We start from the raw sequence: 19,122 nt of genomic DNA, 5'->3' as shown, positions 1-19,122 counted from the left end.
TCAGACATACACACAAAGTAAATAAATAAATATTTATTAAGGGACTGGGCATGGTGGCACACACCTTTAATACTGAACTAGGGTGACAAAGGCAGGCAGGTCTCTTTGAGTTTGAGATAAGCCTGATCTATGTAATGAGTTCCAGGACAGCCAGAACTACATAGAGAAGACCTTGTCTTAAAAATCTCACAAACTTTAAAAAAAGAGAAGAGAGAGAGAAAATGTAAAAGAAGCTCATACAAGAGGAGAATGACACACAGTTAGAATGATTAGGTTTGAGATTCTAGAGTTTGAAGCCCCTTTTAAGTGTTAATCATTGTAGTTGCTGATCTTTGAAATATTAGCTTGTTCTTAGCTGTTCATTTGTGCTTTGAGATGCCTACATTTCTACTCTAAGTGGAATACATTTTAGAGACACATTAAGAGAGACCAGAACATTTTATTTATGCTAAGAACAATTTTTTTGTTTGTTGGTTTTTCAAGACAGGGTTTCTTGGTGCCTGTCCTGGATCTCGCTCTGTAGACCAGGCTGGCCTTGAACTCCCAGAGATCTGCCTGGCTCTGCCTCCTGAGTGCTGGGAATAAAGGAGTGCACCACCACTGCCTGGCAACTAAGAACAAAGTTTGCTTTTTCACGTTTGCCCTACTTTGATTAGGTTTACCCACTTTAGATCACTGACCTATCAAAAAATTTGTTGACTCAGTACATATAATTATTAATTGGGTTAACCACTAGTTTATTGGGGGGGTTAGAGGATATCTTGGTGCCTAAGAAAATCTTTAAATTTGTACTCACCCGGTTCGGATACGGACAAGATTGACCGATTATCAATCCTGTCCGTGTCCGGGCCGGGTGAGGTTTCCCGTGTGACCCTTTAGGGCTGTGCTTTAGTTGAGGTCTTTACTATACGATTCCCAGGTGTGGTGGTTCACACCTTCAATCCTAGCACTGAGGAGGCAAAGGCAGGCTGATCTCTGTGTTACATATCAGCTGGGACTACAGAGTGGGACCAAAAAGTAAAGTTTTTAATGTAATTGCTAGACTGACTCTGAGAATGAAGGAGTGTGGTAAGGAGGCTGTAGAGTGTTGCTCAAGAGGGAACAGAGTGGGCTTATTGCACAGACAAGAAGAGCCTGCAAGGCACACGGGCCCCTGGTGTTGGTGTACTTGATATGTTCTCTGCAACATTTGTACTTCCCTTTGAGGTGTTTAAATGTTTTGTTTTTAATTATTAAAAGTCCAAGTGATGCCAAATTCCAGCTTTGTTGCAAAATATTACTATAACTTTCCTTTGTCCTTAGAGGAAAAAGCTATGTATTCTGCTGAATTAGAAAAGCAAAACCAGCTCTTAGCTGAATGGAAGAAAAAAGCAGAGACTCTGGAAGGAAAAGTGTTATCGCTGCAGGTAGGCAAAATGCTTTCTTTTCAGATCTGTGTCTTGGAAATAGTCTCAGAAACCATTCATCTACTGTTTACTGTTTGAGTGATAGTTTCCAGCCTCCTACTGGGTATAGCAATGAATGGTCAGGTTCAGAATCTCCCAGGTGACAAAATTGAGAGCAGTCACAGTGAATGTGATAAAGGAACTTGAAATGCTTTAGCACACCTCAGTATCTTAGGGACTATGGAAAATGAAAACAAATTCATCTGCAGGATTCAGTTGAATTTTTCTCTTTTAAACAAAATGTTTTGTATGTTGTATTTGATATGTATTAAAATTACATATTATCTTTTTTAATCTTTTAGAACTGGAAGGGTCCCTTCTCTTCTTACTGTTTTAGTAATCTGAGGGAGTTTGCTTTGTTTTGTTTTTGTTTTTTGAGTCAGGGTCTCACTTTGAGGCCCAGGCTGCACTTGAGCTCTCAGCCTTCCAGATGCCGGATTGCAGGTGTGAGTCGCCATGCTCAGTCTTTTCTTTTAAAGCCTCTTGCAAATTTTCCATTTTATATATAAAAGTCATGGAAGGTATGGGTGAAGTCAACCGCGCTGCAGAGATATGACACCAAAGTGACTTGCTTTGAGTTTTAGAGACAATTTCCTCAGTCATAGGTTGATTCTGACAATAGTTGCTGAAACTAATCAAATCCCCTTACTTGGAGGAGTTAATGACAGTGTTTATTTAGGACTGTTGATATTCTAAGAAAATTTTAAATTTTATATTAAATACTAAGTGGCTGTAAAATGTTTAATGTGTATAATATTATATATAAAATATGTACACAATAGAAGGATAGCAATTTAGCAAATGCCCACATTCTCTTACCCACCACAATTGGAATGCTGCCTTTACAGTTCTCCCACAATCCTCCTTCCACTTGTTTCCTATGGAAACTAATGTTCACCTTGTTTTCCCGTTTACTGGGAAGGACCTTTTTTTTTTTTTTTTTTTTTAAGAATTTTTTTATTCATTTTACACACCAACCACAGATCCCCCTCTCATCCCTCCTCCTGCTCTTCCCCAGCCTTCCCCCTCCCTTCATCCCCTCCACCCCCTCCTCCAAAAGGGTAAGGGCTCCCATGGGGAGTCAGCAGAGCCTGGTACATTCAGCTGAGGCAGGACCAAGCCCCTCCCCCCTGCATCAAGGCTGAGCAAGGTGTCCAATCATAGGTAATGGGCTCCAGAAAGCCAACTCATGCACTGGGGATGTGTCCTGATCCCACTGCCAGGGACCCCTCAAACAGACCAAGTTACACAATTGTCTCAGAGAGCCTAGTCCAGTCCCATGCAGGTTCCATGGCAATTGGTCTAAAGTTTGTGAGTTCTTATGAGCTTGGTTCAGTTGTCTCTGTAGATTTCCCCATCATGATCCCCCCTCCCCCAATATAATCCCTCTTCAATCCCTCTTCCCTCTCTTTGATTGGACTTCTGGAGCTCAGCCTGGTACTTGGCTATGTATCTCTCCGTCTCTTTCATCAGTTACTGGATAAAGGCTCTATGATGACAGTTAGGGTGTTCACCAATCTGATTACCAGGGTAGGCCAGTTCAGGCACCCTCTCCACTATTGTTAGTAATTTAAGCTGGGGTTGTCCTTGTGGATTCCTGGGAATTTCCCAAACACCAGGTTTCTCCCTAACCCCATAATGTCTCCCTCTTTCAAGATATCTCTTTCATTGTTCTCCTTCTCTGTCTTTCCCCCAGCACGGCCATCCTGTTCCTTCATGTTCTCATCCCCCATCCCCTACCCTCTGTTGTCCCCCTTCATCCCCAGTTTACTCATGGAGAGCTCACCTGTTTCCCCCTTCCCAAGGTGATCCATGTCCCTCTTAGGGTCTTCCTTGTTTCCTAGCTTCTTTGGAGCTGTGGGTTGCAGTCTAGTTATCCTTAACTTTACATCTGGTATCCATTTATGAGTGAATACATATCATGTTTGTCCTTCTGAGTCTGGGTTACCTCATTCAGGATGATATTTTTTTAGTTCCATCCATTTGCCTGCAAATTTCTTGATGTCTTTTTTTTTTTTTTTTTTTTTACTGCTGAGTAGTGCTCCATTGTGTATATGTACTACATTTTCTTTATCCATTCTTTGGTTGAGGGGCATCTAGGTTGTTTCCAGGTTCTGGCTATTATGAATAATGCTGCTATGAACATAGTTGAGCAAGTGTCTTTGTGGTATGATTGAGTATGCCTTGGGTATATGCCCAAGAGTGGTATCATTGGGTCTTGAGGTAGATTGATTCCCAATTTTCTGAGAAGTTGCCATACTGATTTCCAAAGTGGCTGTACAAGTTTGCACTCCCACCAACAGTGCAAGGGTGTTCCCTTTGCTCCACATCCTCTCCACCATAAGCTGTCATCCGTGTTTTTGATCTTAGCCATCTGACAGGTGTAAGATAATATCTCAGAGTCATTTTGATTTGCATTTCCCTGATGGCTAAGGATGTTGAGCAATTCTTTAAATATCTTTCGGCCATTTGAGATTCTTCTGTTGAGAATTCTCTCTTTAGCTATGTAGCCCATTTTTTAATTGAATTGTTTGGCATTTTGATGTCTAGTTTCTTGAGTTCTTTATAGATTTGGGAGATTCTCCCTCTGTCAGCTGAGGGGTTGATGAAGATCTTTTCCAATTCTGTAGGCTGTCGTTTTGTCTTTCTTACCCTGTTCTTTGCCTTACAGAAGCTTCTGAGTTTCAGGTGGTCCCATTTATTAATTGTTGCTCTCAGTGTCTGTGCGACTGGTGTTTTATTTAGGAAGTGGTTTCCTGTGCCAATGCATTCTAGGGTGCTTCCTACTTTCTCTTCTGTCAGGTTCAGTGTGGTTGAATTTATGTTGAGGTCTTTGATCCACTTGAACTTGAGTTTGTGCATGGCGATAGATAGGGATCTCTTTGCAGTCTTCTACATGCCCCCAACCAGTTATGCCACCACCATTGTTGAAGATGCTTTCTTTTTACCATTGTATAATTTTGGCTTCTTTGTCAAAAATCAGGTGTTTGTAGGTGTGTGGATTAATGTGAGAGTCTTGGATTTGATTCCATTAATCAACGTGTCTGTTTTTATGCCAATACCAAGCTGTTTTTATTTATTTTTTTTTTTTTAAAGATTTATTTATTTATTATGTATACAGTAAGCCTGCGGGCCAGAAGAGGGCACCAGGTCTCATTATTGATGGTTGTGAGCCACCATGTGGTTGCTGGGAATTGAACTCAGGAACCCTGGAAGAGCATCAGTCAGTGCTCTTAACCTCTGAGCCATCTCTCCAGCCCCATCAAGCTGTTTTTATTATTATAGCTCTATAGTAGAGCTTGAAGTCAGGGATGGTGATACCTCCAGAAGTTCCTTTATTGTAAAGGATTGCTTTGGCTATCCTGGGTTTTTTGTTTTTCCATACAAAGTTGAGTATTGTTCTTTCGAGGTCTGTGAAGAATTGTGTTGAGATTTCGATGGGGATTGAGTTGAATCTGTAGATTGCTTTTGGTAAGATTGCCATTTTTATTATGTTGGTTCTACCTATAGAGAGCATGGGGGATTTTTTCCATTTTCTGATATCTTCTTCAATTTCTTTCTTCAAGGACTTAAAGTTCTTGTCATACAGGTCTTTCACTTACTTAGTTAGAGTTACCCCAAGGTATTTCATATTATTTGTGGCTATTATGAAGGGTAATGTTTCTCTGGTTTCTTTTTCGGCCAGTTTATCTTTTGTATATAGGAGGGCTACTGATTTTTTTTTAGTTAAGCTTGTATCCCACCACATTACTGAAGGTGTTTATCAATTGTAGGAGTTCCCTGGTAGAATTTTCGGGGTTACATATGTATACTATCATATCATCTGCTAGTAGTGAAATTTTTACTTTTTCCTTTCCAATTTGTATCCCCTTGATCTCCTTTTGTTGTCTTATTACTCTAGCTAGGACTTTGAGTACTATATTGAATAGATATGGGGAGAGTGGACAGCCTTGTCTTGTTCCTGATTTTAGTGGAATCATTTTGAGTTTCTCTCCATTTAATTTGATGTTGGCTGTGGGCTTGCTGTAAATTGCCTTTATTATGTTTAGGCATGTTCCTTGTATTCCTGATCTCTCCAAGATCTTTATCATGAAAGGGTGTTGGATTTTGTCAAGGGCTTTTTTGGCATTTAATGAGAAGATCATGTGGTTTTTTTTCTTTCAGTTTGTTTATATGATGGATTACATTGACAGATTTTTTCATATGTTGTACCATACCTGCATCTCTGGGATGAAGCCTATTTGATCATAGTGGTTGATTTTTATATTTATTTTTATTTTTTTGATGTGTTCTTTGATTCGGTTTGCTAGTATTTTATTGAGTGTTTTTGCATCAGTGTTCATGAGGAAGATTGGTCTATAGTTTTCTTTCTTTGCTGCATCTTTGTGTGGTTTGGGTATCAGGGTAACTGTAGCCTCATAAAACGAGTTTGGCAATGTTCCTTCTGTTTCTGTTGTGTGGAACAATTTGAAGAGTATTGGTATCTTCTTTGAAATTCTGTGCTGAAACCATCTGGCCCTGGGCTTTTTTTTTTGATTGAGAGACTTTTAATGACTGCTTCTGTTTCCATAGGGGTTATAGGTCTATTTAGATTTTATCTGGTCTTGACTTAATTTGAGTATGTGGTACCTATCTAGAAACTTGTCCATTTCTTTTAGATTTTCCAATTTTGTGGAGTATAGGTGTTTGAAGTATGACCTGATGATTCTCTGGATTTCTTCATTGTCTGTTGTTATGTCTTCCTTTTCATTTCTGATTTTTTTTTAATATGAATATTCTCTCTCTGCCTTTTGGTTAGTTTGGATAAAGGTTTGTCTATCTTGTTGATTTTCTCAAAGAACCAACTCTTTGTTTCATTGATTCTTTGTATTGTTCTCTTTGTTTCTACTTTATTAATTTCAGCACTCAATTTGATTATTTCCTGGCATCTACTACCCTTGGGTAAGTTTGATTTTTTTTTTTTATTGTTGTTGTTCTAGAGCTTTCAGGTATGCTGTTTAGTTGCTAGTGTGAGATTTTTCCAACTTCTTTATGTAGCTATTTAGAACTATGAACTTTCCTCTTAGTATTGCTTTCATAGTGTCCCATAAGTTTGGGTATGTAGTACATTCATTTTCATTGAATTCTAGGAAGTCTTTAATTTCTTTCTTTATTTCTTCCTTGGCCCAGTGGTGATTCAGTTGAGTGTTATTCAGTTTCCATGAGTTTGTAGACTTTCTGTAATTTGTGTTTTTGTTGAATTCTAACTTTAAACCATGGTGGTCTGATAGAATACAGGAGGTTATTCCATTTTTTTTTTTTATCTGTTGAGATTTGGTTTGTGATCAAGTATGTGTTCAATTTTAGAGAAGATTCATTCCATGGGGTGCTGAGAAGAAGGTATATTCTTTTGTGTTTGGGAAGACTGTTCTGTAGATGTCTATTAAGTCCATTTGAGTCATAACATCTGTTAGTTCTCTATTTCTCTGTTAAGTTTCTGTCTGGCAGACCTATCCGTTGGTGAATGTAGGGTGTTGAAATCTCCCACTGTTAGTGTATGGGGTTTTATGTGTCATTTAAGCTTTAGTAATGTCTTTTTTTACATATGTATTTGCCCTTGTATTTGGGGCATAAATGTTCAGAAGTGAGACTTCATCTTGATGCATTTTTCCTGAGATGAATATATAATGTCCTTCTCAATCTCTTTTGATTAATTTTAGTTTGAAATCTAGTTTGTTAGGTATTAAGATAGCTACACCAGCTTCCTTAAGTCCATTTGATTGTAATGTCTTTTCCCAACCTTTTACTCTGAGGTAGTGTTTGTCTTTGAAGTTGAGATGTGTTTCTTGTATGTAGCAGAAGAATGGATCCTATTTTCTTATCCATTCTGTTAGCCCGTGTCTTTTATAGGTGAATTGAGCCCATTGACATTGAGGGATATTAATGACCAGTGATTGTTATTTTTTTGGTGGTAGTGTGTGTGTGTTTCCCTTCTTTGGGATTTGTTGGTGTGGGATTATCTATTGCCTGTATTTTCGTGTGTGTATCTGACTTCCTTAGTCAGATTGGATTTTTCTTGGTTGGATTTTTCTTCTAGTGCTTTCTTTAGGGCTGGATTTGTGGATAGGTATTGTTTAAATCTGGTTTTGTTGTGGAATATCTTGTTTACTCCATCTATAGTGATTGAGAGTTTTGCTAGGTATAATAGTCTGGACTGGCATCTGTTGTCTCTTAGTGTCTGCATAACATCTGTCTAGGACCTTCTGGCTTTCAGAGTCTCTGTTGAAAAGTTGGATGCTATTTGATGGGTCTGCCTTTATATGTAACTTGACCTTTTTCCTTTGCAGCTCTTAATGTTCTTTCTCTATTCTATATGTTTTGTGGTTTGATTATTATATGGTGAAGGGACTTATTTTGGGGGGGAATCCTATCTATTTGGTGTTCTATAAGCTTCTTGTATCTTTATGGGCGTTTCCTTCTGTAGGTTGGGAAAGTTTTCTTCTATGATTTTGTTGAATATATTTTCTGTGCCTTTGAGCTGATATTCTTCTCATTCTTCTAACCCTATTATGTTTAAGGTTGGTCTTTTCATGGTGTCTCAGATTTCCTGGACATTTTGTGTTATGACTTTGTTGGCTTTAATGTTTTCTTTGACTGACATCTATTTCTCTATCATATCTTTAACACCAGAGATTCTCTCTTCCATCTCTTGCATTCTGTTGGTTATGCTTGCATCTGTAGTTCCTGTTCGTTTACTCAGATTTTCCATTTCCAACATTCCCTCAGTGTGTCTTCTTTACTGCCTCTATTTCAATTTTTAAGTCTTAAACTGTTTTCTTCACCTGTTTGATTGCTTTTTCTTGGTTTTCTTGGCTTTCTTCAAGGGATTTATTAATTTCTTCCAATTTTTTCTTTGTCTTTTCCTTGATTTTTTAAGGGAATTTTTCATTTCCTCTTTAAAGGCCTCTATTATCTTCATAAAGTCATTTTTAAGGTCGTTTTCTTCTGCTTCTTCTATGCTTGGGTGTTCAGGTCTGGCTGTTTTAGAACTGCTAGGTTCTGGTGGTGCCGTATTGATCTTTATGTTGTTGAATGTATTCTTGCATTGGTGTCTACCCATCTCTTCCTCCAGTCAGTGCAAAGAGTGTCTGTGTCTCAGAGAGCTGCTGAGGTCTTGGAGGATTGGGTTTGTTTGGGGGATGGAGTGGCACTTGTAGATTTCAGGGTCCAGTGGTGGTGGAGGGAGGAGTCTTGCCTGCTGGTCTGCAACTGGGGCTGCAATGGGGGTGGGTGAGGGGGCATGGGTTGTGCCTTGGGGCCTAGGGCCTAGAGACTGGGCTGACAGGCTGGGAGAGTAGTCACTCACCTCTTGATCCTATTGGGGCTGGCGGAGTCTGTGTCTCAGGGAGCTGCTGAGGTCTTGGGGAATGGGTGGGTTTGGGGGATGAAGTGGGGCTTTTAGATTACAGGGTCTGATGTGGGGGGGTGGCAGGCAGGCCTGCAGATGTCTTGCCTGCTGACCTGCAACTGGGGTGTGAAGGACCCAGTTTTTTTATTTTATATTCGTCTGTACAAGAATGTGCTTATTATGTACTTCCTTGTTTACATCTCATGGTATACACACATACAGATTTCTATCAGGTATGCTTTGATTGGAATTACTAAATTATAGGCTATATATGACAACCTAGGCTTTATGGTTAGGAGAATAGTTTTCTAAACATGGTTATGTTAAGTTACTCTGACTCTTAATATATTCATGATTCTTGTTCTACATCCTTGTCACATGATACACTACCAGACTTTGAAGTTTTACCACACTGGGTGGGAAGATACATTATTTGTTTTGTGTTGTTTTGGCTACAGCCAGGGTAATTTATAGCGAAAATAATTTGTTAGCTAATGGTTCTAGGGGCCAGGAACTCAAATACTGAGGGAGTTGTACCTGAGAGGGGCCTTCTTGTTGCATCATCCCGTTGTAGGACTAGAGAGACATGGCAGGGAGGGGCCTGCACTCGTCCTTTCTATTACGGACCCCTCCTGCAGAAGTGGCATTCGTTCTTCCTGGAGGACAGTGCTCGTGTTCCAATAGGCCCTGCTTTCCAGTGTCCCATTTACTTTATTAAAGTTATTAATGGATCTAGAAAGATGTATTTTGTTTTGTGTTTTTGAGATGGGGTCTCTCTATGTAGTCCTGGATGTCCTGGAGCTTGCTCTGTAGACCAGGCTGGCTTCAAACTCACAGAGATCATCCTGCGTCTGCCTCCCGAGTGCTGGGATTAAAGGTGTGCACCATCACAACTGACTAAGAGATACATTTTTGTTCAACATTTTTAATTATGTCCAGTAGTATCAGATTATCTTGTCTATGAGACTCTTAAAGTGTAAGTCCAGATCTTTTTCTACAAAACTAGTTTTCTTCTTAATTTAAAATATAATTTATCAATTTTAAAAGAACAAAATAAGCCAGAAGAAATTAATAAAGATAAAAGATGAACAAGTGAAATAAAATCCAAACAAATGGCAAAATAAAATATAAATGCTAATGTGCAAAGAGGCTTGTTCTTCTTTATTCACTTTGTAAGAGGGCTGGAGTTGGGGCGCAGGGGTAGGAGTGCTTGTGTAGCACCTGTGACACCCTGGATTCCATTTCCAGCACAACAAAGCCACATAACCACAAACCCTACTTCATACACATAAACACTATCATGTTGTGTTTTAGTTTTTTTGTTTGTTTTAATGTTTAGATTTTTAAAAATTATTTAAATTTTCCTTATATCAAATTTAGATTTATAGATTTAGAATAATACATTTCTATTTAAATTTTTCACTTCAGACCCCCTGTCAGAGTTCAACTCCTACAAACTAGAATCCGTAAGGAGTGTGTGTGTCCCTATATTTATGTGTATAATATGTGAACACATATGTACTTGATTACAGGGAATTGCTACATGATTGTTGGAGCTGGCTAAGCAAGTTTGGAGTTTGGAGGGCTGGCAGTCAAGATGGGAAGACCACATCAAAGGCCTGGCTGGAACTCACAGGCACAGGACAGAGCTTTTGTCCTCAGGCAGTTAGGGCAGTCACAGCTGGAGGGAGTTCTGTGAGCACAGGAAGAAGCTGCTGTCCATCAAAGGGATTTGTCATTTTGGGGGAAGCCCAGTCTCTCTGCCTTTAAGTATTTCCGATTGGCCCAACCCGGGCATTCCAGGTTACTCTGGAGGATGAGCTTTCCTTAAGGGCTTGAAGCACGCTTGCAGAATGCCCCTCATAGTAACTGATGAATAACTAGGGACTGTAATCTATCCTAGTAACACACCAGACAAGACTCAGACCAAAATGTGGCCTGGAATTTACATGAGTAAATTCTTAAGGATAACCAAGAAAATTAGAACCAAGAAAAGCATCGAGGAAGGACTAAATCAAAATAGAGCCAATACAATATGGTCTAGATTAGCGGGACAAAAGAATAATCCAGGAGTGGAGCCCAGAATATATTTGAGAATTTAAAATGAAATGGATTTGAACGCTCTTTTTTTTTTTTTTTTTTTTTTTTTTGGTAGCAGTTGAAAAAGTCAGTGGACTCTTTATTGCTTCTGGGTTGTAGAGATCAGGAGCTCTTGGTAGTATGGGTTGGCTTCCTCTTCACCACCACAGGCTTTTGGCTTCAGAGGATGCCACTGGATCTGCGAATGGCCACCATGCCTACATCAGGGCAGTACTGTTCTTGCAGATCACATGACTGATGCAGCTGAGGCTATCCATGCATTCTTTTTTTTTTTTTTTTTTTCCGTTTTTCGAGACAGGGTTTCTCTGTGTAGCTTTGTGCCTTTCCTGGAACTCACTTGGTAGCCCAGGCTGGCCTCGAACTCACAGAGATCCACCTGGCTCTGCCTCCCGAGTGCTGGGATTAAAGGCGTGCGCCACCACTGTCCGGCGCATGCATTCTTAATGGTAGTCCTCACATAGAAAGTGGCTGGTTTTTCCTGACATGACTATACAACCCCTTTGTCTTGGGGTAAACCAGCCTGTTGTAGCAGAAAGAGTTGTAGGACTTGAGGTTACTGAACTTGGTGCTCTACATCTGCTTATTTCTCGTGGTCAGGAATCTGGAGCAGTTGTGCAGGACTACCCATTGCAGATGTGTGGACATGGCAGCAGCTGCTCTCTCTGTGGTGGCCAGACACAGAAAGAGCCCAATTTGAGTTATTTTTAATTTAGTGAGAAAGAAGATTTTCTAAAACTGATATTGGCTGGGCAGGGCTTTAATCGCAGCACTCAAAAGGCAGGTGCCAGTTCAAGGCCAGTTTGGGCTACATAGGGAGTTCCAGGTCAAGCAGGACTACATAGAAAGACCCTTTCTCAAAGTAAACACACACACACACACACTAAATAAAAAGTAAATAAATAAATAAGTAAGTAAGTAAGTAAATGCTACATAGAAAGACCCTTTCTCAAAGTAAACACACACATACACACACACACACACACACACACACACGATAAATAAATAAATAAATAAATGAATGAATAAATAAGTACGTAAGTAAGTAAGTAAGTAAATGCTATTGGCAAACTATCCATACAGAAAAAATTAAGTTGGGCTCCAAAATTAAGTTGGCAGAACCTTCCTGCCTCTAGAATGTAGGAAGTACAGGCCTCACTAGTAGTCAGGCCTATGCCACCACATCTGTATATGAGAATGCTTTTGGTGGTATAGTGACTGGGTGGCTCTTCTGACATTTAGTAGGCGAGGAATTGTCAAAAAAAAGTAGATTCAATGAGAAATGCTATATTAAAATTTAAATCAGGACTACAAACTATTTTACAATAAATTCTAAACTGTGTGTACAATCTAGAAGTAAAGAGGATCTTAATCCAGACTAAACTCAAAAAACTATAAGAGTAAAGAAGAACCTCTTTGTTATCCACTAAAAAGGGTTTAAAAAGCTATTAGTAGACCAATGAGTGACTTCATTTTCATTGCCCAGAGAACAAAGGGTTCCTATCTGCCGCCCAAGGTACTCACACAAACTGATGGCAAGACAATGAGGAGAAATACGTAAGCAGTGTACACAATGAGGTTTTCATATAAGAGCAGATCCAACTGTTGTATAAACAGAACAAAGATGTGCAATAATAGTTATAATGAAGCATCCCTATAGATATGTTAGCTTACAAAAATTGAAAAGAACAAAAACATTTATTGCTATATTTCTTGACTTTTTATATATTTTTTAATTTTTTATCTTGTTATTGTTACTTTAAAATGTTTTTGTTATGTTATCTTTTAGTAGCACCTATACTTGGTCTCTCTAAAAGGGCAGTGATGCATAGTGAAAGAATATGAGGTCAGTAGGTTGCACAGACTTGCCAGTGGTCACAGAGGTACAGCTTCACCACCAGCTGAGCTGTTGATTGATTCTCAAGTGTCGTCCAGCCCTGTAGTTTTGCATACTGCTTTTTAATAACCTCCTCTTCCTTCCTCCCCCTACCTCCCAGGAACGTTTGGATGAAGCAAATGCTGCATTGGATTCGGCCTCAAGACTTACAGAACAGTTGGATCTAAAAGAAGAACAAATTGAAGAACTTAAAAAGCAAAGTAGGTCTTTTGTCTTTGTTTTCTCTCTAACAGTGCTTATGTTGAATCAAGTGTAGTCTTTTGCCATACGTTGGCATAGCTGAGTAAGGCTGGTAGATGTGGCTTCCACTTCCCATTGCCATGTGCAATTTGTGTCTATCTGAGTCTGTATCTAATGAAACCAGAGTCACTAGGATAGCCATGGCTGTCCAGTTAGTTTTCCTGGTTGCCGAGCTGTGACTGCTTTTTAGTTGTTGCCCTGTTGATCAAGGAGACTGATTTGACTGATCCAATTTTTTATTTCTTTTTATTTTTGTCTTCTCCCTGATACACCTGAAGCCATCTGAGAGGGCATATGCTCAAATACTGGGTCACTTTTTGTGAAGTGAATGGCTAAGTATAACTCACTAGATTTTTATGCTTGTGGGTGGGCTTTACACCAGGCACTCAGAGTATTTGGGTTTGGTGCTTGTAAAGTATCTTGTGGTTGGCCAGTTCTCTAAAGCTGATCCCTTGTATTTAGGATTATCATTGAACTTCACATGATATGGTAGTTCACAGTGCTATGCTAAGCCTAACAGCCAACAGTGATAGCATATCATTAAATTTAATCTCTCGATTAGGGGTAGCCAGGGACTTGAAGTTCCTCTGGGGCTGTGTTTAATTAGTAATGATTTGAAGTGATTGGGGAGGTCATAATGGAACCTAGGAATGCATTGGCTGTAGATGTTTCTGTTCTCACAGCAGTTAAGAAATATATACCACGTGTCACAAGATAGAAGTCAGAAAACACAAACAGAAGTAGATGGAACAGCAGAGACGCTGTGTTCAGAAACGGTGACTTGAATATTTAGGAAATAAGCCCACAAGAACTACTGGCCCACAGATACAACCCCAATAACTTGAATCCCCCAGGAGACCCCAAGTAGATGCAGCAAAATAGTAATATGTGCAAGGGAGTTGACATCATTGGGATATCTTCACTCTGAGACTTTGTTCTGAGATTTTGTTTCATAAGAAATGATCAGCATAGGAGCTCTCAATCTCAGGTAGGCCTGGAAATAGGCAGCAAGGAAACAATACCTAGTGAGTATCTGTTATGGACAGTTGACCTAACTTAGACTGTAATGCTTAGTTTTTTCCTTACTCATTTGCCATTCATAAACAACTAAATGTATAGTATCAGTTCCCTTTTATAGATTATAGAAACTGAGCTTTCCTTGCACATCTCTTTATTTGTACCAAAGCTTTGATCTTTCCATGTTCTGTATTCCTGTCAGGGAAGTGGGTGTTTATAAAATGTCTAACTTGTCTTTTGTTCTGTGTGGCTCCCTTGGAGATACAGTGTTGTCCTATGTACTGACTCACTGTTGAAATGGCTTCTTTAATGAGAACTGTGTATTGGGAAAATAATCTAGTTAGATAGAAAGCTAGTGCAGCTACATTAGTTGGAAGACTTGGTGAACCATAATGAACACTGAGCACCCAAGAGTTAGCCACAGATGTCCTATCTTAGTGCTGAGCTAAATCAGTGGAGGGAAAGGTGAGTTTTGAACTACATCACTGGGTTGTGACAGCTTGATGCCGTGTGCCCTGATGTCTATGGCCACATCGCCATTTAGTCATTCACCGGAGTCATTCCAGTAGACCATGGTCAGATAACAGAGTCTGTAACTGAACTGTGGTATTTGGTATTTGCTCAGGCACCTATTTAAACTTCTAGGAGTAGAAGTTTTTCATTGTAGCTGGTAGGGCAGGTAGTCTGGGTTCCTATTTGTGTAAAACATAATTAATACTCACTATTACTAAGTAGGAACTTTGGGCTCATTCTAGGGAGTCAGTACTGGAGAGAAAGCTCTGCTTACTTCGGCTTATACAACTGCTATTTGAAAAGGCCAAGGGAGCTAGTATGGCACAGACAGGAAGGGAGAACACCAAGATGGTTGGTTGTTATGTCTTTAAATTATTCCTGCCTTTTATAGCTTCCCCTAATAGTGTTTTCTTACATTACCTAAGCGCTTAGTGCCATGTTTATATCTCTAAACACAAATGCGATTTTATTTTCTCAATGCTGTATTCATGATTTGATAATATAAATAAATTCTTGATTGGCTTACTTATTTCAAAAAGCATCCCTATATATTTTTATAAGTCATTAAGTACTTTACATGTTGATTGATGTTGTAATACTGTACTTTATTTTTAACACAAAAGTTGGCCAGACAGCAAAAGTTTTTTGCCAGGAGAAACAATTTTGAAAAAGACAGATTGGGTTTTTGTTGAAAGAAAATACACAGACTTGAATTGTAAAGGCAAAGTATTGTTTTATTTCTAAGCCTCTGTAGACTAATGATTAGTTCATCTGCTGTTTCAACATTTAGACAATATTAGGAAATTTACTTTAAGAAGTTGTATTTTATTCAGAATGGTTGATTGTATCATTACTACCAAGATATGATTCAGTCTGTTTAAACATAAGGAAAGAGTGGTTACATATGACCCTGGTATTAAAGCAGTACAGCATGGATGACATCAGTTCCTCTTAGAATATGTAATTGTTAATGTCAGCTACGTGCAACCGTGGTTATGAAACGGAGGCATTTATGGGCCCTGTATGAGAAACATAAAGACAGATGCCTGGGGCTTTACTAGTCAGTAAGCACCTAATAAAGACCAGCTGCTTGGCTTCACCATGGCTGCTGTATAGAACACTAGATAGGCCCCTTTTCAAGGAGCTGAAGAAACGGCACATGACGAACTTCATAAGCTGGTAATTTAAGACAGTTGTACACAGCAGTGGCCTTAAGTGGCATATTTAGTTCCTCTTGTTAAGGGACAGAGACTTGAAGAAAGTGTTAAGCCCCTAGTAGGATTTTACCTAACAAGTGTGAAAACTATTTAAACCATAAGAACTAGTTAACTAACTCATCCTCCCAACAAGAGAAACCCTAAGATCCTGCAGGTGCTGTATTTTACTAGGCAGTGTTGACTGGTAGAGGGGTTACTGCTGTCCTTCCTTTTGGAGATTGTTCTTTCAATATTTCATCCATAGTTCAAAACGACTCTTTTTGCACATGCCATCCTGGACTTTGTGTACAGTCAATTCACCAGTCTATGAGTTGAGTAGGATGTCGTTATTCTTAGTTCATCAGAGTTGAGAGTGTCTATGGACTTGTTATTGATGAGAAAATACATCTGTGTAAACCTAGTACAGCTGAGCCACTAAAGACACATACATTGTCATGTATGTAGGTGTGTGTTTTCCTTTCTCCATTTCCCTAATTGCTCTTAAGATAAATTTCTTTAAATGAAAATGATAAGTGGAAATGGAAAGTATAAGATAGTTTTTGATTTTGTAATTAATACTAAAAAGCACTGAGTTTTGTGGTATGCAAAGAAAAGTAAGTTTTCGTAAGTAATAGAAATTTAATTCTAGCACGAGGAACATCTTTTGCTCTACCGGCCAGTTTATGCCTATGTCTTTATGTGCTGGGAATGGAACCCACTGTCTTTTGCATGCTAGGAAAGTCAGCTGCATCCCAAGCTCTATACTTGTATCTTAAAAGCTTTTGTAACTAATTTTTTAAAATAGTGACTACTTTTTAAAATATCTTGTATGAATTGAAAATGGAAACTTTTCCTTAGAATATTTTTAAAAAGAAAGTCTAAAAGTATATATAAAACGAGTCCAGTAGATGGGTGATTGTGGCACATGCCTTTAATCCCAGCACTCGGGAGGCAGAACCAGGCGGATCTCTGAGTTCGAGGCCAGCCTAGTCTACAGAGCGAGATGCAGGACGGACACCCAAACTACACAGAGAAAGTCTGTCTCAAAAAAAAAAAAAAAACCAAAACAAAACAAAACAAAAAACAAAAACAAAAACAAAAAAAAAAGAGTCCAGTAAAAGGTACTGTAATATATGAAGCATGAAAACATGTTTTAAAGTCACAGAGACAGAGGGGCTTGAAATGTTTCACATGGAACTACATTTATGATGCTGAATGTGCCTGAGTTTTTATTTTAAATAAAGACATTCCATTTTCCAAGACATGATTTATACAAGAAAACATATAATGTCCTGTTGAACTTAAGCCAAATACATTCCCAGACGCTTTGTTACCCAAGTCTTTTGAGTGAGTTCTTTATAGATGTTTTTGGCAGAAGTGGCGGTTTTAGAGGAAACATGTAAGAAGTACCAGATGCAATTTTCTGAATTGCCATAAATGGTTAAAAGTCATTTGTAATGATATAAACATCTGGGTATGCTAGACAATGCCAACATTTAAATTAAGGGGGAAAGTGTATTAGGTAAATAAGCTATTTTGTACTTCTAGTTACATTTTAAACATGTTTGATATTTGATATTAATGTCTAAACGGAACAATGTTTTATAAGTTGCTATTGAAAACTAATTTCTATAAGCAGAAAGGGAAGAATGAATTATGTACTGATGAGAATATTTTATATACTTCATCTCCTTTTTTCAGTAAGGCTGAGTCACTCAGTATGTAATTTATTTTATTTGTCCTTCCCAGAGAACACCAGTCATTCATTCATTCATTTATTTATTCATTCATTCATTGTTATATCAAGTATCCATTGTTTATATGCTGAGTACCAAGCACTAAATAGGCCCTGGGATAAACAGGTGACAGAGGTCTTTTTCAGGAGGGTGGCAGGTAATCAGGTACATGCAAGGAATTGTTTTGAAAGAACCAGAAATGGTGGACAGCTATAAGGACAGAGCAGGGCAGCTGCACTTACGAACATACAGTTGTGACAGTGTGTACGAGAACTGTGCAAGCTCAAGTCAGACAAAAGCCCAGCAAATCCCAGCAGGGAGTGGGAGGAGCACGGAGTCCACCCCTGCCTGAGGAGCTATTGGCAACTGAGAGCCTCTGGGAGAAGAGTCAGTCATTTTTCTTTGAGAGTGCAGTCCCTTACCAGTGAGTAACCGAGCTCAAATGGAAGACACACATCCAAAAATATCTGGGCAGCACACATTGCACTTGATGGGTTATAAATAAAATAACACAGATATTGTACGAAAATTGTTTTCAATTAAAAAAGGGAAAAAAGACACAAAGTTGGGTGAGTAGAGAAGGGGAGTGGATCTGGGAGAATCTGGAGGAAGGGTAAATACCATCAAAGCACATTGTATGAAATTATCTAAGAACTAATAAAAAAAATTTTAAAAAGAAATTGTTTTGAAAGAGTTATCCATTCTACTTGGTAATAGTGGTATGGGAAGGTAAGAAAAATTAGTGACTTATCTTTTCTTAAATGATGGATACGTATATCCATCATTAAATAGATTGGTAGCTAGGAAAAAACATTCTAATTCTAGACAGAGGGAGGGATTCACATGAAATGAGGTGGCATACTCTGAAAATTGCTGAAAGAGCAGTGTGGTGGGGTGGGATAGGGTGGCTTGGTATGGAGGACTGGGAAGGTAGGAGTGAAAGTGATTTGCTGTATGGGAAAATGAAACTTAGTCATGAATCACAAGTAGATTATAAACTGTTAATACCAAAACAGCAAAGGAGATGGGCATAAGTAGGTCCAACCTGTTGACATTGTAATATGGCATTGTAATCACACTGGAGAACAATATGATTGGTTTACCTCCCCTCCACCCCACCCTCCACCCCCATAATCTCATCGTGTTTTAAGTAAGCTAACAGTTTTATGTCAGGCTGCATTCATAGATATTCCTGGCTGCAGCTCTGACAGGCCTGGTAAGAACTGGTAAGTTGAAGTGTTTCTTGTGTGGGTGGCGGAGTCTCAGCTCAACCCTATTATTTCTACACAGGCTTGTGAGCCCAGTGCTGCAGATCTTAGGTCTTGCAAGGGATGGTGAAATCTGGATTTTCATATGATAGGTCCTGGCTTTCTAGTGTGATGCTTATTTAGAGCTTTGTAAAAACCCTGTGTGGGCAGGACAGGTCTCTCCTTTGGGGACATCGTCCATTACAATTTGCAGCAGGAAATGAGGTGAGTTCAATCACCACACCCACGTAAAAGCTGGGCATGATTGCTCACCTGTAATCTCAGTGCTGGGGAGGCTTAGGCAGAAGGACCTCTGAGTCCTGATGGTCAGCCAGTACAGCTGAGTC

At 39.1% G+C, this 19,122-nt stretch overlaps 1 protein-coding gene across 7 annotated transcripts in view; it reads left to right on the top strand.

Moving 5' to 3' along the window:
• The window catches only part of Trip11 (thyroid hormone receptor interactor 11), a 79,672-nt gene that overhangs the window by 42,813 nt on the left and 17,737 nt on the right, over positions 1 to 19,122 (top strand). For all 7 annotated transcript variants that reach the window (XM_016009148.3, XM_006990881.4, XM_016009149.3 and 4 more), the window contains 2 exons: positions 1,303 to 1,406; positions 12,927 to 13,026. In XM_016009148.3, coding sequence (XP_015864634.1) covers positions 1,303 to 1,406; positions 12,927 to 13,026 — 204 coding nt within the window. The remainder of the gene's footprint in view (positions 1 to 1,302; positions 1,407 to 12,926; positions 13,027 to 19,122) is intronic.

This window comes from Peromyscus maniculatus, chromosome 14 (assembly GCF_049852395.1).
Source record: "Peromyscus maniculatus bairdii isolate BWxNUB_F1_BW_parent chromosome 14, HU_Pman_BW_mat_3.1, whole genome shotgun sequence".
Lineage (NCBI taxonomy): Eukaryota > Metazoa > Chordata > Mammalia > Rodentia > Cricetidae > Peromyscus > Peromyscus maniculatus.
The sequence above is the reverse complement of the archived record's forward strand: the minus strand, read 5'-3'. Positions and strand labels throughout refer to the sequence as shown.